This window comes from Hibiscus syriacus, unplaced genomic scaffold (genome assembly GCF_006381635.1).
Source record: "Hibiscus syriacus cultivar Baekdansim isolate YM2019G1 unplaced genomic scaffold, ASM638163v2 tig00111237_pilon, whole genome shotgun sequence".
NCBI lineage: Eukaryota > Viridiplantae > Streptophyta > Magnoliopsida > Malvales > Malvaceae > Hibiscus > Hibiscus syriacus.
This window is the reverse complement of record NW_024063029.1, coordinates 79,230-104,238: the sequence shown is the minus strand read 5'-3', so window position 1 is coordinate 104,238 and position 25,009 is coordinate 79,230. Positions and strand designations below refer to the sequence as shown.

The 25,009-nt window shown below is 35.6% G+C and overlaps 4 protein-coding genes across 4 annotated transcripts; all 4 read right to left on the bottom strand.

The window, feature by feature from the left end:
• Positions 1 to 2,791: 2,791 nt before the first annotated feature.
• LOC120156760 (protein DCL, chloroplastic-like) lies at positions 2,792 to 5,532 on the bottom strand. Its single transcript, XM_039168018.1, has 3 exons — positions 5,170 to 5,532; positions 3,655 to 3,769; positions 2,792 to 3,032 (listed from the first exon to the last, which is right to left on the bottom strand). The coding sequence occupies exons 1-3, from the start codon at positions 5,475 to 5,477 to the stop codon at positions 2,862 to 2,864; spliced, it is 594 nt and encodes a 197-aa protein (XP_039023949.1). The 5' UTR covers positions 5,478 to 5,532; the 3' UTR covers positions 2,792 to 2,861.
• Positions 5,533 to 7,827: 2,295 nt separating this feature from the next.
• LOC120156774 (mannose-P-dolichol utilization defect 1 protein homolog 2-like) lies at positions 7,828 to 13,802 on the bottom strand. Its single transcript, XM_039168033.1, has 8 exons — positions 13,767 to 13,802; positions 13,065 to 13,218; positions 12,603 to 12,675; positions 12,420 to 12,486; positions 12,127 to 12,186; positions 8,479 to 8,539; positions 8,280 to 8,321; positions 7,828 to 7,989 (listed from the first exon to the last, which is right to left on the bottom strand). Exons 1-8 carry the CDS (start codon positions 13,800 to 13,802, stop codon positions 7,886 to 7,888), a joined length of 597 nt encoding a protein of 198 aa, XP_039023964.1. The 3' UTR covers positions 7,828 to 7,885.
• A 2,153-nt stretch (positions 13,803 to 15,955) lies between these two features.
• LOC120156764 (16 kDa phloem protein 2-like) lies at positions 15,956 to 17,359 on the bottom strand. Its single transcript, XM_039168021.1, has 7 exons — positions 17,252 to 17,359; positions 17,065 to 17,169; positions 16,843 to 16,969; positions 16,686 to 16,757; positions 16,559 to 16,604; positions 16,189 to 16,477; positions 15,956 to 16,093 (listed from the first exon to the last, which is right to left on the bottom strand). Exons 1-7 carry the CDS (start codon positions 17,292 to 17,294, stop codon positions 16,059 to 16,061), a joined length of 717 nt encoding a protein of 238 aa, XP_039023952.1. The 5' UTR covers positions 17,295 to 17,359; the 3' UTR covers positions 15,956 to 16,058.
• Positions 17,360 to 20,405: 3,046 nt separating this feature from the next.
• Positions 20,406 to 23,585, bottom strand: LOC120156766 (probable cysteine protease RD21B). Its single transcript, XM_039168023.1, has 5 exons — positions 22,999 to 23,585; positions 21,982 to 22,220; positions 21,722 to 21,862; positions 20,995 to 21,447; positions 20,406 to 20,791 (listed from the first exon to the last, which is right to left on the bottom strand). Exons 1-5 carry the CDS (start codon positions 23,471 to 23,473, stop codon positions 20,696 to 20,698), a joined length of 1,404 nt encoding a protein of 467 aa, XP_039023954.1. The 5' UTR covers positions 23,474 to 23,585; the 3' UTR covers positions 20,406 to 20,695.
• Positions 23,586 to 25,009: the final 1,424 nt, after the last annotated feature.

The following is a 25,009-nucleotide window of genomic DNA, read 5'->3' as shown; positions in this document are numbered from 1 at the left end:
CTCACTTTCCTTCTGCACGGGGCTCCGCCCCCTATCAATCAAGCTTTTGACACGACACCAACCATAAAACATAAGGGAAAAAAGCCCAAAAGAAAGGCGCGTGTGGTTTAGTCCAAACAGGTGAGAGCAAGTCGTAAATGCTTCATCATAGCATACATAAAATTTTATGTTAAAGAAGTGAATTTATGAAATTTTAAAGATATACAAATTTATAAAATTAGAAAGAATGAAAATAAATAATCAATAAAAAATTTAAAAAAAATCTAGGATATAAAAATATTGAGAATATATGTATAATATTCGATTTGAATTAATTGATTATTAGATCATACATAAGTGATTAATTCAAAAAAAATATCTCTACAATCTGATTACCATCAAGAATCAAATAGAAACCATCATACTTGAAAAAATGCAATTTTGAAATTATATCCTCGTCTGTCCCAATTAAAAGCAATTGTTTGTTTACGTTGTTCGAGTTCGCGGATCACATTTATGAATATTCGCTCATCGAAAGTTGGTTTTATTTTTATGAAAAATAATAAATTTAAATATTTTATGGTCTATATTATCGACAAAATTAACCGTGGAGATTTGTCCACCAGTAAATTGAACAATCATTAAAATTAGATGTACGTTAAAAATGATAAAAGATTGTAATTATTTGTATAGCTTGCAATCAATCCATAAACTTTAGCTCGCAACAGGTTGGCGGGATACGCTCGCGATATAGGTTGTAGTTCTGTTCTTGACGCCGAACGTTTAATGGCCTGATTCAAGCCTGCGCAGGGCAACTTATCTTAGAACTAGAAAGCAAGGAGAAGGTTCTAGTAATCTCAGTTAAGTCCAACTTAACTGCTCATAATGCAGTGCTTAGAAGCATCAAACAACTTTTATTAGGTAATTAGGTTTAGAGTTTAGCGTGTGTACCTTGAACGAAACTTTACGACGTACTCTATGGTTAGCTTTCGCTCTGCTCTTTCGATTTGCTGAAATTGACGGAATTTTTCAGAAATAAGTAAAAAGTGATGATGCTGAATGATGGCGTTGAAAATTTTCGTTATTTTCAGCAAATCGATTCACATTTATTAGGTGATTCAAGTTGAGCGTGTGTACCGCAAAGGGAACTTTACGACATACTTTATGGCTAGCTAGCTTGCCATTACAACGACCTTGAGGACTCCACCGTTTTCGGCAGCCTCCAGTGAGGCTTTACAACCATTGCATGAACATCTCCAGGCAAGTAGTAGGACTGTAGGAGACGCTCTATTGTAATATAACCTACATTAGTCCCGTCTCTGTCTTTATCAAAAAATATATTTTAATTTAATTTAAAATAAAAAATTTGCTATAACAATAAAAACTTTAAAGCATGAATTAATATTTGATATATAAAGTTTTTATAATAATAAATGTGATACATTAATTTATTTATAATTTTTTAAAATATCAATTAGAGGTAATAATCTTTTAATATTATTTTGTAAAATTAAAAAAAATCACCATCAACATATCAAATAATTATATTTTTAAGATTAATACATTTTTTGTATATATATAATATTAATATCCTCTAAAAATTCCTAAAAAACAAAAACAGATGATTCAACGTTGAATGATAAAGGTAGGGAGGCGTGGCCAAAGTCAGACAATGGCGCACCAATTTCAGAATCAGAAAGTATGGCTCGTGATTGTCCGCCATCTCAATAAAGTCATACACAACAGAAAGCAAAGCCTTGGCTTTATTGGGACTCATGAACCCAACAGCTTGCAGCCTTAAGACCACACCAACCATCTGTATAAGGCCAAGCCAGCGCTGATAGGATCATAAGCTGTTCAGGGATCCTGAATGAAAACAAGATGTTTTATCCTCTTTCTTCCTTGGCTTTTGAGTGTTCACCTAATATGATTGTGCGCCCATCTGCACCAATGTACGGATTTTCTCCATCCACATGTCTAATAGAGCACGCACAGGCCAGGCAGTAATTTCGCACGTCTTAACCTAATCGTATTGTGGCTCCGTTAATCATTGTTATGGTAACTACTGTCAAATTCCCAATTTCACATCCAAATCCGAATCCTTAGAGGTGGAAGCGGTGACCTCCGTTGCCAAGATGCATAGGGCCACTTGCACTCGGTGCTCCATCTCAAGTTGATCGTTTATCACTACCAGAGAGCAGTGAGTTGGTTTAAGGTTTGTTTTAACCATCTCTTATTTCATGGCAAATGTACTAAGCAACGAATACTCGGATACCCTTGTTATCATCTGATGCGATCCATCTAATAAAGGAATCACTAGATCATATAATGAAAACCAAAACAAATCCATCCTTCTTCAACCTACGAAGTCCAAAGATGGGATTTGTTTCTCATCGGAGTAAAAAACGAGAAGGAACGTTGAAGATTTTTCTTCTATCATGCTCCACATCTAGGTAATTCAATATTCAAGAATCAAGATACCATGCAGTCCTTGAAGAGAAATTAAACCATTTTGTTCTCTTGATAAAAAAAAATTCAAGACGTACAATAAAGCGCTTTGAAAATCCTAGTATTATATAAGAGCCAATACCAAAATATTTGAAGAAACAACTTCGTGCAACATGAACAAACATGCACAAAGCCGACCACAAAGGAGATACATACAGAGTGAAGTTCAATTCAATAACTTTTTGTCCTCAGTTACAATAAACACGAAACGTTAGTCAAGACTCATCTACTACATTGCAAACCATAAATCAAATCTATATATATAGGTCTATAATACAAATTGACAATCTCTCTACCCAAAGGAAATATTAAAATATCTCCAGTGATACCAAAATCTTACTTAAAAAGTGCAATTAACATTATGTTTTCACATTTTAGCCACTACCGCGTTTAAAATGTTCTCTAATAAATCTTTCTGCATGAGATGGGTATTTATCTCGAATGTATACTCGGAGACATTTTTGGTATGAGAAATCTATCCAACCACCGTCAGTTCTAACAACAAAGAGACACCTTGAGTTTCTAAATTGAGGATGTCGATCAACCTTCAAAGGGGATTAAGCACATTATTAGTCCGTTCTAGAAAACCAATACCAATTTATGCCAGACATCCATAGAATATATAATGGCTACATATGGAAGGCAGCATTAATGGGTCAGTTTCATCCAACCACAATAGCTACAGAATAATTAAACAGTAATCACTTTCATCACTAAGAAAAGCAACATTAGCAAGCAGATTAAAAGAACGAAGAAGATTCTATATCACAGTAATAGAGGAAAGAAGGGGATCGGTATTAAGGAAAGAGGAAATTGAAATTCCAAATAAAGGAAAGAATGGAAGACTTAACAACACAAGAAATAAAGGCAAGAGGAAATTGAAATTTCTTAGAAAAATCAAGATAAGCAAATTTCAAATCTTGAGATGAAGAATCAGCCTAGCTAATATAGTATTGAGAAATATTTCTGGCAGGACACACAAAACAATCAACTGCACTCTTCTAAGTTAAAGCAGAACTTCACTTAATATGCACACTGTATACAGACCTACAAAGCAGTCTGACAATGGAAATACTGCAAAATTTACCCAGAACACGTGTTTGACTATATAGCAACCTAACCAAACATTGAACAACCATCTAAAAGACAATGTCATCAGAAACTCACCATAATAGAATCAAGTCCACATCCAATTTTATCTCCAGAATGTGGGTGATGACAAAGAAGCTTCTCTAGCACAGTTTCCGCGTCTGAAACAGTTAAACGTTCCCCATCCATATATCTAACATGACAAAATAAATAGAAGAATCATAATCAATTATTTGACTAAGATTGAAAATAGTGTTGCACTACAAAGACAGAATTACTCAACTTATTAGCTGCTACTTCTGAAAAATACCTCAAAATTATACGTTAGTTTGTTTTTCTATCAGCAGTGCACAAGTTCTAAGATCAAGACATGATTACATAACGTAATTCATAAAAAGGGGAAAATGTAGTTACCTTACCATTCCGGAGAATATTCTTCCATAATAACCACGGAAGATGGTTTGAAGATTACAACATTTTCCTTTTTTAAGATTCAGTGACACATAAATTTTAAAATTCGAGTACATATAGAAAGTTCTATTGTTGCTTTTTTGTTCGGTTTCCAAAATAACTACTTACTCCTAGCAAATTGGTAAGAAAAAGAACTACAGGGAGAACTCCATGTACCTCGTATTTTTATTCTTGTGTTTAATATATACATGAGCAATTAACAATCATAAATATAAAATTAGACATGATATTTATATCGAGCCAATACCATGCCCCCTCCTGTTCCCATCTTTTCTGTCCTCGATGATAGATGATTATGTGGGACATTGATGGGAACTTAGTGGCAGGGTTTGAAGGGACATACAAGATGATGAGGCAACATCAACGCGCATTGTTGTTGACACCAGTAGCTCCATATTCCTACTAAAACAACTTCTTTTATTTATGCCCAGGAGCAGGAAGTATAAATTTCATTGAAGCAAATGACAATAAAAAAGCAATATTTTGTAAGTGTTAAAAGATTCATTCACACAAGATTAAACAAGTTCTTACAGTTAACAGAAAGGCAACCACACCAAGCTCGATCATGCAAAACTACAAATGTGGAATTCATCCCTCATACAGTTGCAGAGAACTCAGAATATCAATATTCCATCCTAACAGAAAACTTGAAACTTAATACGTTATCTACTCTAGACTAATACATGAACTAATCAAGCAACGGTGACCTGGTAGCCTTGGAGCAATGTCAGGACTCAAATCTTGAAACTACCAGTCACTGTCAAATAATTAGATTAACAATTTGTCGCATTATATAAACAACAAAGCTAAGTAGCTAACCACTAGAATTATCACGAACAAGGATCCAAGAATCTAAGAATCTCATGATTTGTTAGAAATTCAACTTAACACTATTTATTACACGAATGGAACTCAGCTGTACTTTAGGATTTTAGAAGTTCAATTTACTTCTGTTGCTTTTTTGTTCGAACTAAACTGCAAAGGTAATTCAAGCATAATTGTTACATGCTAAAATGAAATAAAAATTGTGAATATCTAAATGTATAATCTATTTTTTTTGTACGTAAATGGAGCGTTCAAACTAACCCTTGAGATAATAGGGCTAAGGCCTAAGAGACTGACCTATTAGAGTGAAGAATATCTTTAACTAGAGAAATGATAGGCTCGATGTCTCGAAGAATCTCTTCCTCCTTATCCTTCCATTTCCTGTAATCAGGATCATCCCACCTATGGTACTTCGGTGGATCCCTCACGGTCAGCACCGAACTACTCTTCTCCGCAGATGATGCCTCCTCTTGGTGCTTAGTCGACTCTGCAGCGGCACGCCAAAGGCGTCGAGGAGACGAAACGATCTCGGCGGAGAGACGGTTGTACCGTTCCACCCGAATCCGGAGCAGCGGGATGCCTTTGAGAATCACAGGAGCCGCCATAAGTGAGAGTGAAGTGTGGTGAAGGAACTGATCCAGTTAACCGATCACGTTTTTCACTTTTTGGAGGGGATCGAATCGTAGCGCGCCGTTTTGAGGATGGGGTCGCCCACCTAGATAAATTAAATTTGGTTAAATTACACAAATGGTCTCTTGACTATAGGTAATTACTTTTTTTAGTCTCATGACTATTAAAAGTTATAAAATAATCCTCAAACTATAGGATGTTGTTTTGTTGAATCCCTTGATTATTGAAAGCTATAAAATGGTCAATCGACTATTCATATATTCCAAATTTATCATTTTTTGTTAAAAAATTAACGATCATCTGAGCAAAACGTTAACGTGTTGATTGAGATATGATAGTCATTTGAAATTTTAGGATCAAATTTTATGACATCTCAATCAACAGGTTAACGTCCAGTTCATATTGTCATCAATTTTTTAACTGAAAAATATGAATTTGAAATATATAAATAGTGGAGTAATCATTTTATAAATTTTAATAGTTGAATGATTAAACAAAATAATATCTTATAATTAAGAGACTATTTTGTAATCTTCAATAATATGAAGACTAAACAAAATAATTCCGAAACTATTTATTAAATTTGATCCGCAACTCAAAAAAGGGCTTTACCGTTACTTAGCTTTAAATCCGAAGACCCATCAATCGGTTAAATCATATTAAATGGAGGCACACCTAGTAGCTATTACCCTTGCAAGCGAATCATATGAGGTCTCGAAAAGTACAAGCTCTACATGAATCGGACATCTGACAAAGCCCATCTCACACTGATCTGTTTTACTGGGCCGATCAACATGTCTCGTGACTTAAACAATACCAATGCAGTCCCCAAAATGTTTCGGGATCTTTCTTAATCGCGTTTCAAACTTGGGCTGGACCACGAATCCGCTTAAGTATCACCACGACTCGGATACATCCCTTTCCTCAAGGGATGGACATAGATAGTCTGACTTTTTATCAATCTAAAACAGATCAAAATAGTATCCCATTTACTCTTAATTTTACTATAATATATGTTTAAAGATAAATTTCAACCGTTTGACATTGATTGTTCATATCATGGCATTATCGGTGTTTGAACCCAGAACCTCAAGGAATAACAATAATTCTTTTACCAGTATAGTCACTAGTTTGTGCTTGTGGTTGTCCGAATTTGATTAAAGTGAAGGTGAAGAAATGCAGGGGAGTGGCATCGGAGGGGGTGGAATGGTTAAGAGCAAATAGAGGATCACTCGCAATTAATTTGTATACAGGGGAACAGTTAGATGCGAATGGCAGTGATGGTGGGGCACAAGATAATGGAGTTGAATTTCCTCCAATTGTAGCAAGTCAAATTGGTGCTTCAAGCAGCACAGGTCGATCGAAGTTGCTACTGCTTTTGAGTGGGAGGAGTATGGTGGCTTGCACTTTGAGAAGGTTTGCAAACAGTAATGGCGGCAGTTCTTAGAGTTAATCCCTAGAAAAAGCATTTTGGTTCTTCAACTGCTTACATTATTTTGCGTTGTGTTATCGGATTCAGTGCTGCTGATTGCCTTTTGAGTTGAATCTTCATCTTCAAAAGTGATGATTTCTCGTTTATTTTCCTATAGGAAATGGCAGCACCCTGATACATTTAGTTAGCTTCCGATTCTTTATATGATCATGATGATTCATATTCCAGTTAGATATTGGAACTACTTGATTCATCATATGTTTGTGAAAGTTATTTTTACAATTTCTTGTTTTGGCTGTGTATGAATACATTGCAGTGATTTATCAACTAATGGTAACATCTGCAAAGATCCTACCAAAACAAATGCCGCAGAGCTCTTGCTTCCAATAGCAAAATGGCCCAGTTTTGTAAAAAAAAAACTTTTAACCTTTTTAATTTACATTGGGTATTAGTGCTAATCATTTTGTGATAAAGACTAACTGTGCAGTCAACTTTGTTCGAAGCCCATCGACCATTCCTAACATTTCCATAGCCCTTTATCTAATCACAGATATCACGCTTCAAATATTTCGTCTCCACTCCATTTTGATCTAACCTATTGCTTTACTATGAAATGTATTTATATATTTATATTGGCTATAAAAGATCTATATATTGTTCGCAAGAGTAACAAAAAACAAATACGTCAAATACTCTATATAAATGAAAATAACTGCTAACCAACACATGAAAGCAGAGCATGATTCACTTCCATTCATAAAGAAAAGCAGAAGAAAGTTGAATAATCCATTTACTAGAAGTATCTAAATTTATCATCCTCAAGACGTCCAAATTCAGTGCGTTGTCAACTATAAACTGATGGCTATTGAATGCTTGATAATACATCCAATGATAGCTCACCGATCTAAACCTTTCCACTGAATCATAGTCTACTTGGGACATGGTATAAATTTACTCTGCCTTCTTCTCCTTCTCGACTTGCGGCTTTAGATATATAATAATTTGAGTCAGGATTGTACCATTTGTCAAGATACCAAGAACCGAGCCCGCAACAACTTCAAGGGAGTCAAGGACTTCAAATGGATAAACCAATCGTGTACATGCGGTTTTTCCATGGCATGTGTACTAAATGAGTTTCAATTTCCAAAAAAGTTTAAGTAAAATTGGAAGTTCCGTAATCTATCTTCTCGTTTCCCAGGAAAAAAAGGAAGACAAATTGCTTTAGACAAGCAGATTGCTCTGAAGGAAAACAGAGAACAGAAGAAACAAGGAGCTTTTGGAAAAAAAAATTAATCAAGTGTATAAAAAATATTTAGAAGATGAAAGTTTAATAGAAAAAGGATACCGCTTGGTGGTGCTTTTTCCTGGATGCTGGTAAATACTCTCACTGCAAGAGAAACAAATCAAATGAGTTTAGTTTCAGTCTCGTCATTGGCACACGAAAACACTACCTCTACTGCACTATCAACACTCGGACTCCAACTTAATCGAACAAAAAAGAAAACACTGAAACTCCAACAGCTCTATAAACAATAGGTACATACCAAGCGAGCCAGCAGTATTCATAAAGCATGTTAAGAAGCTGAGCTCTCCAGTGCTTTTGTTCTGCTCAAAGAATAGTCATTCATTAATAACTACTAAAGAATTAGCTAAAAAGTTAGATTGTATAAAAGTAGAAAGTCACAGAAGATGGACATGCAATAAGAAAGTAAGCCAAAGGAACAAAGGAGCTCATTATCACTTACTGGAAACTGACCTGGATTTAGTAATATAGTCAGACAAATAGCAGTTAACTAGATAGAATCTATCGCGTCAGAAGTTCATTGAATTTACTAAGGAAGAAATCTTTTATTTTAATAGTTATGATCATAAATAGGGTGTGATACAACTGTGCAACTAAAACCGAGTGTTGATGGTTTCCCACTTTTCCAACACAGTACACGCTATGTTTTTTTTTTGTTGATAGAAATTGGATAGGCCTCGTTAAAAAACCCCTTCTTAACCTCCATGTTACAACAATAACATGAAGGGCATAGGAAGGAGGAAAAGAGTGCCTAAAAATTCATTAATATCAGAATAATACATATCCATCCTAAGAAGTTTTGTTACAACATAAAACTTAAAAACCAAACACAGAACATAAATAACCAGCTCAATAATTGTGCAACCTAGTCAATAATCTAATATTCATCCTATTCCTTCTTTAGCTAGTTTATCCGCTTCACAATTAGCAGCTCTCAAAATATGCCTAACAATTACCCCTCTACTCTCCACTAATGCAGCAATGTCTTTCACCAATGGCTGGAACATAGTAGTACATACACCCGGATTTTTAATCCATTTCAGTACATTAAGGGAATCTGATTCCAAGATGACCCTTGGAAATGAAACCAAAGATTTCTCCTCAATATACATCAGCCCTCTTTTTATAGCCAATAGCTCTGAAAGAATAGGAGGACCCCCCAATCCTTTCGGAAAACGAACCCTGCTGCAACCCTTGAGCATCCCTTAACAATCCACCAATGCCTCCTTTATCCCACTCCTTAGACATCGCACCATCAACATTTAATTTAACGTAACCTAAGGGAGGAGCAGTCCAACACGAGGAAGAAATAGAATCCTTCTTCATTCTTACCCCCAAATCAGCTATTTTAATATCACCCACTAGAGAATCAAAATTAATCTGCACATCATTGAATCTCGCGACAAACCATGATGCAATTCTAAAACGAACAAGGAAGAACAATAACGGGCCATCCACCTTTCCTTTCCCAAAAATAATATCATTTCTACACTTCCAAACCGTCCAAAGCACCGCCCTAGGGATGAACTTCCAAATGGTGGATTTCGGGATTAAATCATTCCAAACGATTATGAAATCCAACAAAGTCTGAGGTGGCACAAAAGATACATTCCAAGATGACAAGAATCTATACCACAGGCCTCTAACAACCTCACAATGAACAAATAGGTGAGAAACCGACTCCACACACTTACCACACAAAGGACATAACGAGTCTTCAATCCCTGAAACTCCTCGCTTTATCAATTCCTCTCTAACTGTCACTCTCTGATGAGCTGCCTGCCAAACAAAAGTTTCGACCCGAGGAGGAGCAACCCCTGTCCATACAATGTGTTGTCCCAAGTACCATCATCTTCCTCATTACCAACCCAATCAAAATAGCACTTCACACAAGATTTTGCTGAAAAACAACCCTCCCCATTCCCCTGTCCAGACCCAACAGTCATCTTGCAAAGATGATAAAGAGGTAGAATTCAACAAGGACATAAGCTGCATCCACTGTTCAACCTCCCAGTCCACCAAATTCCTCCTTAATTTAATGTCCCAGCAGCACCCTGAAGAAGAATTTTCCATGAACTCTGCAACTTTGCCCCCTTTATTCAGTGATAGAACAAAGATCCTTGGGAACCTAACTTTTAAAGGAAACGAACCCAACCAAGAATCATGCCAAAATTGTACTGTCTCTCCATTCCCCATCTTCAAACACAAATTCTTCCTTATACAGTCCCCAAAATCATCATTAGAAAAGAAATTATTAATTATTCCTTTCCAAATCCAAGATGACCGATTAGACAAAGAATTCGTAATTAAGAATGTATTAAAGTCTAAATTATACACGCAACACAACTTTTTTCCACCACGAATTCTTCTCTGATGCAAATTTCCATACCCATTTACCCAAAAGAGCTTTATTTAGAAGAGCCAAATTCGGAATTCCCAAACCCCCCAACCTCTTCGGCTTGCATACTAACTTCCAATTCAGCTAATGAATATTCCTCTTTTCTGTCGAACCGCCCCAAAGGAAGGCAGCCATTATGGAATTCAATCTCTTAACCACACCAATTGGAATTCTAAAAAGGGAGAGAAAATAAGTCGGAAGAGAGCACAAAACTGACTTCACTAAAACTGCCCTACCAGCTAGAGATAAGGAATTAGCCTTCCAACCAGCCAATTTAGAATAAAATCTATGGGCTATTGGTTTCCACAATACTGCAGAATTTCTCTTAGATCCCAAAGGTAATCCTAAATATTCTTATGGAAAAAGTCCCACTGTGCAGCCAATTTCCACTGCCCAGCTTGCTAACTCATCCGGATCCACATTAATACCAAAGATTTTACTCTTAGATAAATTCAATTGCAAACCTATCATCAATTCAAAAATTAGCAGCACCCTTCTGACATTCTTCAAGTCTCGAACAATAGCCTTGCTAAAGATAATGAGGTCATCCGCAAATTGCAAATGTGACAACGTAAACAACCTCTCTTGATTTCCTAACTCAAAGCCCGAAAACAGCCCTATCTCCACTGCTTTAGCCAACATCAAATGAAGCAACTCTCCAACCAAATTAAACAACATTGGAGATAATGAATAGCCTTGTCGGAGACCTCTTGCTGTTTTAAATTTTTCTGTCGGTGTCCCATTAACGAGAACTGAAATTGTGGCTGTTGAAACGCATTGATTAATCCACGAAGACCACTTATCCCCAAACCCCATTTTGCACATTATTTTCATCAAAATAGCCCAATCCACGGAATCATAAGCTCTTTTAAAATCTACTTTAAATACGACCCCCTTCAACCCCTTTATCCTCCAATAATCGATACCCTCATTTGCAATAAACGAGCAGTCCATAATCTGTCTTCCCGGTATAAATGCAAATTGCGAGGGGCTAATAATTTCATTTATACAAAGGCTTAACCTTCTAGCTAGAACCTTAGACAGAATTTTATATAATCCTCCAACAAGGCTAATTGGCCTAAAATCTTGTAGCTCCTCCGGATTCACCCTCTTTGGAATGAGAGAGATAAAAGAATGGTTCACCTCCGAGTCTCATACCTTCCCTTGATGAAATTCTCTAAAACACAACAACTATGATTTACAGGTTATAACTTTTACAGCATTTAAGGAATATGAAATGCTAACCAACCAACCCCAATGGGGTGGGCAGACAAACATGCAAATATTAATCCAGGAACAACAAGAATCAAAGCCTTATACAGATATGGATGGCTGTAAAATATATATAAGAGAAATGTTTACACCTTCCTTCCTTTTAATTAATAAGGAAATTTAAGAAACTGGAAATTTCAAAAACCAAAATGTTTGTAAACAAATTTGTACACTTCAAGAGGACAAAAATTCAAAATGGAAAATTCGAGTAATACTTACAGAAAAGTTCTTCCATATTTGCGGTACCCTGGCAATGAAAAATATTGCATGCTGGGATAGCTGTAGCAGGATATTTCCACATTATTATAGTGTTGGTCATGCAAAGCTCCATAATTGAAAAAAATAAAGTTTCTAAAAAGCGTATATAAAATGCAGATGTCTGTTAATAATATTATATTCATAACCATTAGTTGATGACAGAAACAAGGTAAAATAACAAAGAGGAAAGCCACATACTATCTACAAAACAAAGTTTGACAGATAGAGTATAAACAGTGAAAGATGACACTTACATATAGAGCTTCAAATAGAATAGGATCAATTTGACCAGCTAAGACCGTTGGTGCTATAGCACAGAATCTGCAACATCATCATGTTAAGGAAACTTATATGTTTCCTGCAGACCATACGTAAAAAAGAAGCTCCAAACAATACAAAAGAAAAGGAAAAATATAACAGAGAAACAAGCAGGATACGGCACTGCCCTGATCCATGTTGAGATGCCGAGGGGTTGCGAAAAGTAGTAAATAACCGCAACTAATATTATCGCTGTAAGAGAGAAAAATCAGATCAAACATTTCAGGAGGCAATATTAATTTTCTCAAATATAGTAAGAAGATGAAAAGAAAAAAAAAACTAAACCAACAACAAAATGAACATGTTTGTTGCGCTGTGAAGCCATGAAATTTGCTACCATATTTCAGAAGTAGATAGCTTAACGAATTTGGGAAATATACTGTTGGTTTAAATAATCATGTATGCATAGAATAACATATTAATTTCAGTTCTAGTTCTAATTTATCCACCAACATGCAACAACACACATGCAAACCATGCATGCATGTATGGTGCAAGTTACTTAAGATACAGGTCAGAAGAGGAAATGGGGAAGGAGAAAGGCAACATGAAAGGAAAAATAAAATGAAGGCTAGATTTACCTTGGATCAAAAGAAATACCAACTCCCCATAAGCTGAAAAGGGTAGTCCTGTATGAAGGCAATACGCCAAAGCAATGGTATAACCAACAACTTCAAGCTCAAAGGCTACAAGACTAAGCCCTCTAACACTTCTATGCTTCAAAATTTTCAGTATCTGTGACGGTTACGCCAATAGTAGCATTAGTCAAGCATAGGACTGTAAATGAGACGAGACAGATCACGAGCTACTCGAGATCGACTCGATTAAGGTTCGATAAATACTCGGATCTAATGGACTCGACTCGAGTTCTTAATAAGTCATAACAAGCTACTCGATATTCGACTCGAAAAACTCGTAAGCAGTTCGAAAATATAATATTTTAAAATTTTATTTTTAAAAAAATAAATTATTAATAATATTAATATTTATGTATTAATTTTTTTTAAATACAGTAATATTTTATGTATTTAAAATTCATGTTCGAGTTAAGATTTTCTTTTTTCATTTTGAGCCTTTTTCGAGTTGCTTCAGTTAATTCGAGTTGCTTCAGGATTTCGAGTTTGAGTCGAGCTTACAAATTTTAAACTGACGAGTTTTCAAGTCGTCCTCTATTTCAGAATTTTCGAGTCGAGTCAAGTTCAACAATATCTCAGCTCGACTCGGCTCGTTTACTCTCCTAGTCAAGCAACAGATTCATAAGAAAAGAAATTAATCGATCTCACTTCAGAAATCACATAAAATATATTACTTGATCTCATTTCTACATAAAAGATCACTTCTTTATAAGAAAATTAATCGATCTAAATAAATTTAGTTAAAGAAAAATCTCGGAAAAGTAATAATTGATATCTGATATCAGCAAGGAAAGATTAAGTTTTAACTAAAGATTTTAGGTGTGTAGTAATCTTATATTACTAATAGTTATTTTTTTATATTATCGGGAATATCATTACCACCATTTTTTTAGGTTTTTCTTTTAGTATTATTGGATTACCGGTGTTTTGAACTAAAATATCCTTAAACAAAATTTCTTTCAAAATTATCCTTATTCTATCATTGAATAATAAAAATTCTACGAAGGTTATATTACAAATTTATTCTTAAACTATTTTAGATTTACAAAAAAATATATAATTAAAAATTTATATGAATGTTAAGAGTTAAAATAAAATTTTACCCTTTCATTGAACCTTTTTATATTTTTAATTTTGTAAAAAAATTATATGAATTATATGAATTTAATTTTTTTTAAAGAAAATATATAAATATTTTCAAACTTGTTAAAAAAACAAATATATAATAAAGATAATTTGGTCAAATATACATTCTAATAATATTTTATTCATTTAACCAAACACGGTAATCTTACATTCATGCTAAACCAACCAAACACAAAATACAACATTCACAGTAATCATATTCTCTGGTAATCTTTTATTCCCAACTTTATTATTACAACTATATTGGAAAATAAAAAATTCGGTCTAAATTATTTTATCACATAATATAATGTCATATAGTGCTTAGTTAAAAATATAATTTAATAATACAACGTCAATTTTTTATATTTTAATTCTTAAAATTATAGTTAAAACATTATAGTAATATAAAAATAATATTTTATTCAAAATTTAAGATTCAATTATAATATTTTTTTATTAATATATAATATCAATATATCAAGAGTTAACTTGGACTGATATTTTTTATGATAAATCGATCAAAATATAATTTTTAAAAGTTGAATCATTAAAATTAGAAAAATAAAATAAAAGTGACGACTAGTATAATTTCTTAAAAATCATTATTATACGTTTATACGAGTTTTTTTAGCATGCATTATTTAAACTAATGTACCATTAATAGATAGTAATTAATTTCGTTATCATTTTAAAAAATTGCGCTCTCTATCTTTCTTATAAGTATTACCTCAATCAGTTAAGGTTTATATATATTTTTCTTAATAGAATTTGTAGTGGCTTAAGATGCAGATTCAGAGATAGAACTAAGAATAAGATAGGATGTTAATGAGATCAAATAATATAAAAATTAAATATTATGCAAACAAAAAATTTAAAAATAATTTAATTTAAATGTTACTCAAATTATAAAGATTTAAAGTTAAATTAAACATAATTTTTTGGGAGAGGCTAGATCTCTCCTACCTTATATTTAGTTCCGTCCTGGGCTGCGCTCCGTGTTCCATGAGCATGTCCTAACCTTAGCTTTCCCAAGCTGTTCTTACAGTTATTATAAATAAATTAGATGGCTTGTTTTAATTTAAGGGGGATAATGCCTTGCCCATTCAGTAAAGCATAATGATTTAATGACTTTAAACAATTTAAAATGTTTTTTTTTGGGTAGTATATGAAAGATAACTCTTAATAAAATAAAATAAATAAATAGTTTTTATGGGATAAAATTTTTTTATATAAAACGAACATTTGATATTAATTTTTTTTATTGAATCATTGCATGTATTATGGTAGAGAATTTATATAGATCGTGTGTAGATTTTAATGTATGAAATAGTATAGATAATGACAATGGGTACATAACCTTGATAAGGAATGCTAGTTTTTCTTTTCCATAACTTGCGTAGATTTTTACAGGGTCAAATGAAATTCAATATGTCTGCCTTGTAAGTAGAGCAGATTTTATTTTATATGGTTGCCTCAATTTTTGCTGATGAAACTATGTATGCTAAGGTATTGAGTGATTGTTTGGCGACAGCCGACAATCAATCTTTGATAAAAAACAACTAGGGAGTTGATAGGATTGGTTTTAGTATCTAGAATTACAGAGAAGCAGTAGATTCAAAGAAACCATTTTTTTTTCCAATAAGAACCGAGAGGTATGTTTGAAACACAATGAAAAAAAAAGGAAATGTATTCATGCAATGCAAAGAAATTTTCCGAGGAAATCAGATCAATTACAAAGCCACTGTGGCTCAAGGCATGAATTCTTTTAGCTTCAGTTGATGCAGTACTTCTAAGCTTTAATGACAAAAGAGCTCAATAGGGTGGCGGAGGATAGATTCCAGCCGGGGCTGCAGCAATCATCACAAATTCATATAAAGCAAAAAAAAATGAAAATTTTCGAGATTGGCAGAAATGCACAAATTCAGATAAACCAGAAATGTACCTGGTGGATAAAAATGTGAAGGCTGAGGGGGAGGTGGGTATACTTGTGGAGGATAATTATAACTTGCAGGAGTGGCCTGTGGAGGATAGCCAGCGAATGGAGATGGTGGATATGTTGTTGTACTAGGAGGATACAGATTGTAAGAAGATAGGCCTGGGACTGCATATGGCATCGGAGTCGGATGTGGTGCTGGTGGTGGATGAGCATATGGTGTGACCTGGGCTAAGGGGGCAGATGGTGCATATCCTGGAAATGACGGAGCTCCTTTTGTCATCCAGTTTTGGGGTTGCTACAATTGAAAACCATAGCTACTCGGTCAGGCTAATGTATTATACAATAGGATATCACAAATATATGGAATGGAACTTACTCTGGCATTGGGGTAGTGCATTATTAGTCTTACTTCTCCTGAATGTCTGCGGCAAAAGAAATCAATTGGAGATGAACTAGGCCATGGTTATAATACATGTATATAGCAAACCTTATATTTAACTAACCTTCCAGTTTTGCTTTGAAGAGGCCAGGTGCAATCTTCGAAACCTTGGGACAGAACTTTGTGGAGTTGAATCCTGTAAAGTAAGTCATAAAACTGGATTAAGCTACAGAGTTTAGGGAGTTTGTTCGTTTTAATTAAATGGGGAGAGTGAGGCTTACCTTCCACTGCCGATAAAATCATCTGCGACGAGAGTGTTGCTGTTCCAAACCCCCACATTCAACTCCCTGAGGCCTTCAATAAGTGTGAATATGAACTTCTCTTGAAAAGTAGGATTCTTCCCTCCATCTAATTACAAGATTCGTCACCTCAGGAGATTTATCAGTTGAAAACGAGGTCATATTAATTAGCAAATTAACCACCAAAGTGGACAGATTAATTACCTGTGCAGGTTTTGGTTCGATACTTGGCACTCCCATAATCAAGACAGACATAAGGATCCTGTCTTGATACCCATTCCTTGTCTTCCAAGTTATAACATCCAATAACTACAAAGGGAATATTAGATTAAGAAGTCGAAGTAATGACGAGTATTAGGAACGAGGTGAATCAAATGTATCACTATCTTACCTGTAACCTCCAAAGTCAGGCCATGGATTCCCAAGATCGACATGATGGCAAGTGTGAAACTACTGTATCCTGATCTAAATCCTTCGTTTTACTTTGAGAATATACAAAGCATTACTTCCTACTAGTAGTAGTATTTATAGGGATGGACGAAACAATCTCCATTAACAATGGGTTGACTGAACTCTTCTAGTCATCCAGGTGAGCTGTATTAACCATGGGGTGCTTCGGATTTTTAATGGAGTAACTCACCAACTTGCGGAAGGGTGAAGAATAAACATGCCATTCCGCGTTAATTGAGAAGAAATATCTCCAATGCATACTAATGCAGTAAAGTTTAGTAAACAATTACGGCATCATGCAGTGTTCACAAATTTAGTCACTTTAAAGATTAAATTCTATTCCAAGTTGCAGATTGAGGAAAGTCAATGAAGAACGTGGGGTTATTTGCTGGGTATCTTACTCCTCTAGAGTTGACAATGAAGAGTTTCGGGTAAACTCGTTCCAATGGGGGGCAAGTCAATGGTTATTTTGTCCACAGCAAACAACGTGCCAACTTAGTTTTGTTTGCTGATTCTGGTATTGACTTTCAGAGATGTTGGTAGGGCATCAGATTCCCTTATCTTCTTAAATCATGACCTTTTCAAATCTAATAATTAATCACTATAATTAAAAGTTAAATTATACCAAATTTAAGTGCATTTATGCAGGTAAGTTTACCAATCAGCGAGTAAAAGAATAAATGCTCTGGCCTAAGAGTTGCCAAGTGACCCGACTGGGGCTTCTTCGGACTTTAGCCATTCTTGTCTGGACTAAGCAGAAACTGGAAAGATCAAAACTTCGCCTTCGCTTCTCCTCAGCTTGTTTTGGTTCAGGGGGAGGAAATAAATGACTGTTTGGTCAAAGAAGAAAACAAAAAAGGGACTAATGTTAATATAAAGAAATTTCCATCTTTTCTACCGTCGCAATTAGTAATCTAACAAAGAGCAGTAACGTGTCTTAATCATGCAAGATTTTTGTTGATTTGGACCTCTCAAAAACTGATGAGGACATAGTTTGAACTCCCAAGCTTAACTAATCAAACTATTTTATTATCAAATTCAGGAAAAGCTTTTGGGATGGACTTCCCATACTCTTTTCTTTGCTGGTAGTATAACCTTGGTGAAATTGGTTCTCACAGCCACCGTCTTATTTCAATTTTCAAGCAAACAAATATGCTCCCCATCCATGTTTGCGACAAGATTGAGAAGATGATCCGGCGTTTCTATTGGAGTTCTCAAGATGCAGATTCTTTTCTTGCTTTAATGAAATGGGACACTCTTTGCCAACCTCTGTCTCGAGGAGGTCTTGGACTACGGAATATTCAACCCATAACAAGGCGTTCATGTTAAAAATTTGTAATGCCCATGGACAAATGCAAAATTTTATGTTAAGGGGATGAATTTCTAGAATTTTAGGAGGTGATAAATTTATAAAATTTCAGGGGCGAAAATATATTTTCAATCAAAATATATAAAAAAAATCTAAAATATATGATAAATTAAAATTTTTAAGGAACGACCGTCCTACCTCCCATTCGGTCTATACCTACCCGCACAGATGAAGCTTATTGGATCACTCTGCTTCCTGAAAAGTACTGTATTATTGACCAAGTACCAGATTCTATTGGCCTATCAAATTGTTCTCCTCTTTGGAGAGCACTAGCAAACACATGACCGATTTTCAAAAGGAATACAACATGATCCGTGGGTGATGGCTCATCTGTTCACTTTTCAAAATGTTTTTTGGATCCCTCCAAAACGGGAAAAAGCATGGCGTCACTATGGACAGAAGTCTACTAGTCAAAGAGGCTGTTTTGCATGATGTCACGTGGAATTGAAACCTTTTCCCTCAATTGCTATCTATTGCTTTCCTCCCTCACATCCATAGCATTCATCCTCCAAAAATGAAATGACATTTGTTTTGGGAATGAAGCTCCCAATCGGAAATTCTCTATCAAAAGCGCCTACATCGATCTCGCCATAGACCGATAGAACGACCCTCGTACTAAATTGGTCTAAAATTTGGAAGCCTGTTATCCGGAACGAGTTAAATGTTTCATCTGGCTCATTGATCACAATAAAAGTTCATCAAATGAAGTGCACTGCAGACTGGCTTATCCCACGATGAATCCTGCTCGAGATGTGGCTCACCTGTTGAATCCGCGTCGCAAATTATTCGCGATTGCTCAGATTTGACAAGGCTTTGGGAGTCCATTCTTTACAATCAGCAGCGTAGCAGGTTCTTTGAGCTACATTTAGATGAGTGGATCACGGCAAACCTTAATATCAACATTATTTGTTCCCTTTCAGATACTCCCCGGAACATCTTGTTTGCCTCGATGATTTGGAAGCAACGCAACTCCGCTATTTTCAACGGTAATTTCATTCCTAATAACAACTTGCTCAAAACATGCATCTCCTGGGCGAAAGACTATTACAACAGTCCAAAACATATGTCATCTCTAAAGAAGACTAAGTTTGAATGTATCCGGTAGAAGCCCCTTCAAGAATCGGAAACTTCATTTTAGGCTTCAATAAAAGACTCAGATTTACAATGGTGCTCCAAGCCGAATTACGAGGGAATTCTCGAAGGTCTCAAACTTGCTTGGTCCAATGGTTCTGAAAATTTTTTGCTCCAAATTGATAATGCCGAGGCTTTTAACCTCTTAACCTCAGATCCCGCAGACAGCCCTTTCAACCTTCTCCGAGCCATTCCAGGATTCATCAACAAAATTTGGTGTGTGCATATCGTACTTATACGTCGTGAAACAAACGAAGCAGCAGACAGAATCACAAAAGTCAATTCTGTTGATCATTCAATATATATATATGTGATATGTCTTCCTTTTTCTCATTCACTTGTTTCTGATCCTCTTTATTATGCTTATGTCTATAAAGCATTAGAATTATTTAATAAAAGTAATAACCTTCGAACAGCAAGAAGAAAAAACAAAGGTTAACATAGGCTGCTCTGATCATGCATTATTATATTCAGTTCAAACTCCATAATTAGTTGAATTCATATATTTATGTTGTTATATCTTCAGCTTCGATTTTAAAATCGTGCAAAAATGTTCAAATTAGCAGAAAGGAGAATGTTGAATTGATATAGAACCAACCATAAGATAAGGATACGATTGACAGATCAATTCTGGAAAGTTATAGCTAAATGATGACATGATATACATAGGATAATAGAAATTGAATGTTCTGGCTGTTTATCAAATGCAGCAATGGATAAATTAGGAAGTTATGTACATAATAGGCATCTGCGCGACTTTTATGAACCATTCATCTGCTGGAATTCACTGCAGCAAGATAAAACCAAGGAGAACATTTAAGCGCTGTCAAGTTTCTTTCATCCTCCCAGTTCGATCATCCACTGCATGAAATCTCAGGCTTCTACTTAATCACTGTTCTTTTTTGCCATGTTTCCATGTGACCAGAAAGGTATAGCAGGAGTGCGCCTCAGTGCTTTCACTGCCATTGGATTTCCCTTGCTCTGCAAGAATTCAAGCAATTGATGAGAACATTAACAACTTCTAGACAAAAAGAAAAGGAGAAATGGAAAGATAGTTCACTTGTGAATGTGAGAAAGGTGGACGAAAACGCTGAATTAGAATAATGACCATATGCAAACAATAAAAATGCAGGGCACCTAGCATAATCAAGGAAATAACAATGCAGTTAATCTTTTAGTCGTACCATCAAGCAGGTGCCTTCAATCAAGTTGCAGATAGGGTAGTCGTGCGGACAGCAGCTGTTGTGGTCATTGCAGCAAGTCGCAGCCTCAAGCGGGCAGCAGCCCCAAGCAAAGCAGTAGCCATAGAACTCGAAGGAACAGCAGCAAGAACTGCTCTCGGGACAGCTGTAATAATCATCACAAACAGTAGGAGGCTTTATTGGGGATGGAGGGGAGGGGCCAGGATTGGGGGGATTTACACCCTTTTTAATAGGATATGAGGCTTCCATTGCAATTCCACATTTGCCTGTTGCTAAATTGCCCAGGTTTCTTTCCATCCTGATATAACCTGATTCACCCCATTGATCACCCCATGAGTTCCTAACAATCCAGTAATCTTTACCATTCTCCGTGCCATATCCGACGGCAACCACACCATGGTCCAGTTGTGTCCCGCATATTCCATTAAACACACCCTACATTGGAAGAACAGTAGAATACATTATTCAAGCTCCTGTTTTAAGATACATTATTGCTTTGTAATCCAATATAAATTTACAAACTAGGTATTCAGACTAGATAATGAATCAAGTGATAAGCCACAAAGCATTGATTGAACCCATGGAGAATCCATTTGTTGGTTGGAAAAAAGATTTTGTTAGAGCATTTGAGCGAGTATTATCAATATTATAACCCATTAAACATACGGTCATTATAATTACTAGTAATTTTGAAGGATATCACTCTTACTGATGTATACAACTGGAATGACCTGCCTCCAGCTTCAATGGCAACACTAACTGGTTGATGTGCAACTGCCTTTTTCAATGCGTTCTCATCATTTTCTGGAACATCTTCATAGGAATCAATTGTAACAGCCTTGGCATTTTTCTGCAGGTGTAGAAAACAAGGGTAAGGCAAAAGATAAATCTATATAGTTTACAGTTATATCCGTCCCGGATGAAACACCATCATTGTTCCCTTTAGAATTTGAAACTAAATACACCTACCATCCGGTAGGAGTCACATCTTCCATCACCGCCTGTGTAAGGGTAATCTTCTTCAGTGTCGATGCCACCATTATTGATAACGAACTCAAAGGCATAATCCATGAGCCCTCCATTACATCCTTCATTGTAGGATGTATCACAATCCACCAACTCCTGCTCAGAGAGAGAGATGAGATCACCAGTGACAATTTGGTTTATCCCTTCCACCGCTCCAATAGCTGAGAAGGCCCAGCAACTCCCTGCATTCATCATTGGATAGTCAGTAAAATCATCTTACCAAAACATTCATGAAAGCAATTCATAATCCTCTAAATTCAAATATCTTGGATTCAATTAATTTGCTTAAGTAGTATTTAGGAGCAAACTACATATATCCAGCTGACATATCCCAACACGTATTCTCTCCCATGACTCCAGTTTTCACGGTGGAGTAGACCATGAACCTTCGTGCTGGCAGTCAAGCACCTTCTTATTATGCCACCGAAAGCAGCCACATCAACAGACCACGTAGATCCAAAGAACCTTATACTAATATTTTATACATTCTTTTTTTAAAACGATTAGAAGTGTTAGAATTTGAGTGGTCCAACTAACCAAACCAGAGTTCATAAAACTCGGAAGCATGTCAAGCCACTCCGAACCAAACCCACTCAAGCAAAAATTCCCTCAGGATCCTTCCCTGAAGTCCTCTCAATTGTTTCCTTTCCCCTTGAAGATCGAAGATAACAAAGTTATCTGCTTTATCACGTGCTTCAAGTTTGCACAAAATTATCATACACTCCCAGAATAGCTTCTAGTTCATATGGACAAAACCGTCTGATAAAATGCAATTTACGCAAATAATTTCCAGTTGACAAATAAAAGCTAATAGAGATTAAAACCTACTAGAATTGGTACAGTTTTCATTTAGCAAATAAGAATCCATCAAAGATTGACCCTAGTAAACTTAAGATCCGGAAATTGAAACAAAGTTCAACATCCAAAGACATAAACCAATGGGGGTTAAAAGAATCTTACCGCAGCTTCCCTGATCTTTGACGACAACGACTGCGCCCTTCTCCCTCCAATCAACGGATTCCGGCAATTCCTCACCCACGCGTGGCGCGTAACGATCACTCTTCTTGGAAACTTTCCTGATGGGTTTCTTAGTTCCCAAATACATGGCTCGGTACTCCTCGTTGGTCAGATCAGCGAACCGGTTCAACCCAACCTTAAAACTGTGGGTATCATCGGCGTTATGTTCATCGATGAATCTAAGATTATCTTTGAAAATCCCAAACCTCCTCTCTTTCTCCCCCAAACCGTTGTACGCTTTTCCATGCTTTACAAGCCATTCCTCGTACATGGCCATAACATCGTCGTCTGTTCTCCAACTGGATTTGAACTTGTCGGGATGTCCTTCATCGTAGGATATGATGGACATGTCAAGCGCTGATGATAAAGCAAACATTATCAGCGAGAACACCGCCATAGTTGATCGCTGTAAACCCATATCTGAAAGAAATACAAAAAGGGGAAAAAACAAGAGGAAAAGGATAGGATTCTTTTTAAAATGTGGGGAGAAGAAAGGGTAGCGATGGAGGATTTATATAGGAATGAAGTGGGTAAACTCAAAAATAAATATTACCAGATGAACAAGAACTTTAATGCAAAAGAAATACTCCAACTGGATTAGTTGGGCACTTATTATTTATTTGTTTATTGAGAAAGGGAGGGAGGGGAACTGACAAGGTAGAACAGAACATCAAAGAAGCATGTGGATGAGTTGTAAATGCAATGGGTTGAGAAAAAGACAGCAGCCTACGGAAGTAGATCTTGTAAAGATTCAGACGCCCGCTTTGACAGTTGTAAGAACGTTTGTTTTTTAACCTACTCATGCAAGCTAAACTAAATGCTTCGGGTTGGCCATTTCTTGGGATAACCCATTATGTGTAGGAATGGCAACGGTTCGGGTTCGGGCCGGGTATTGGTCTCCCGTCTCTGTTTTCGTTTAAAAAATCGGTATCCGTTTCCGTTTAAAAATTCGTGGGGATTTAAACGGGGATCCCCGTCGGGTAATCGGGGAAAACTGCGGGAAAACGAGTATCACCGTTTAGCATAAACGGTTATTTAAACGGGTTTTGGGCCGGGTATTGGGTCGGGTATTGGGCCGAGAATCGGGCCGGATATATATATATATAAATAATTATTTTTAATATTTATCGGGTCGGGTATCGGGGCGGGGATTTTTTATTTAAATTAATTTATAATATATATATATATAATATTATTTTTAATATTTATCGGGTCGGGTATCGGGGCGGGGATTACCAAACCCATCCCCGTCCCCGTCCCCGTTTAAAATAAATGGGTTTTCCCCGTCCCCGTCCCCATCCCCGAACCCGACCCGTTTAATTCAGTTTTCGATTTTTCTCATTGAATTCGGATTTTTTTGCCATCCCTAACTATGTGAAGTTGGATTGCACTGTTAGAGGAAACAAATTATATCACGACTTTTTATTATATCAGTTATGATTTTAACTAATAAAAATTATTTATTTTATTTTAAAATTTTTTAAAATTATTTTAATCAATATTTGTTCATATTATTTTTTATAATTATTATTTAAGTAAATTAATGACATCAAAATAAATAATAAAAGAAATAATTTTAAATGATCAAGAATATAGTTGTTATTAACTTAGAATGAGAAGAGTTATGATTTAAGAAGAAATACTATATATGACTATAATGACTTCAATGTTTCAGCTTCTGTAATTTGTGTCCACAATTTCCGACTCCCATTTTTTAGGAAATTATAAAATATAATTTGTTAATTTAGATATCTATTAGTTAATTTTATAATATATTGATAACAAGCATTTTAATTTTAATTAATATCAAAATTTGATATCAGAGGCAATTTGGCCATTGTTTAGAGGGGAAATCAAACGCTGTCCCAATAAATAAGAAACATGGTCTCGTTTTATCTTCGATTCATTGAATATGTAAGAAGATCCATAAACTTCAAGAATAATGTATTACCAT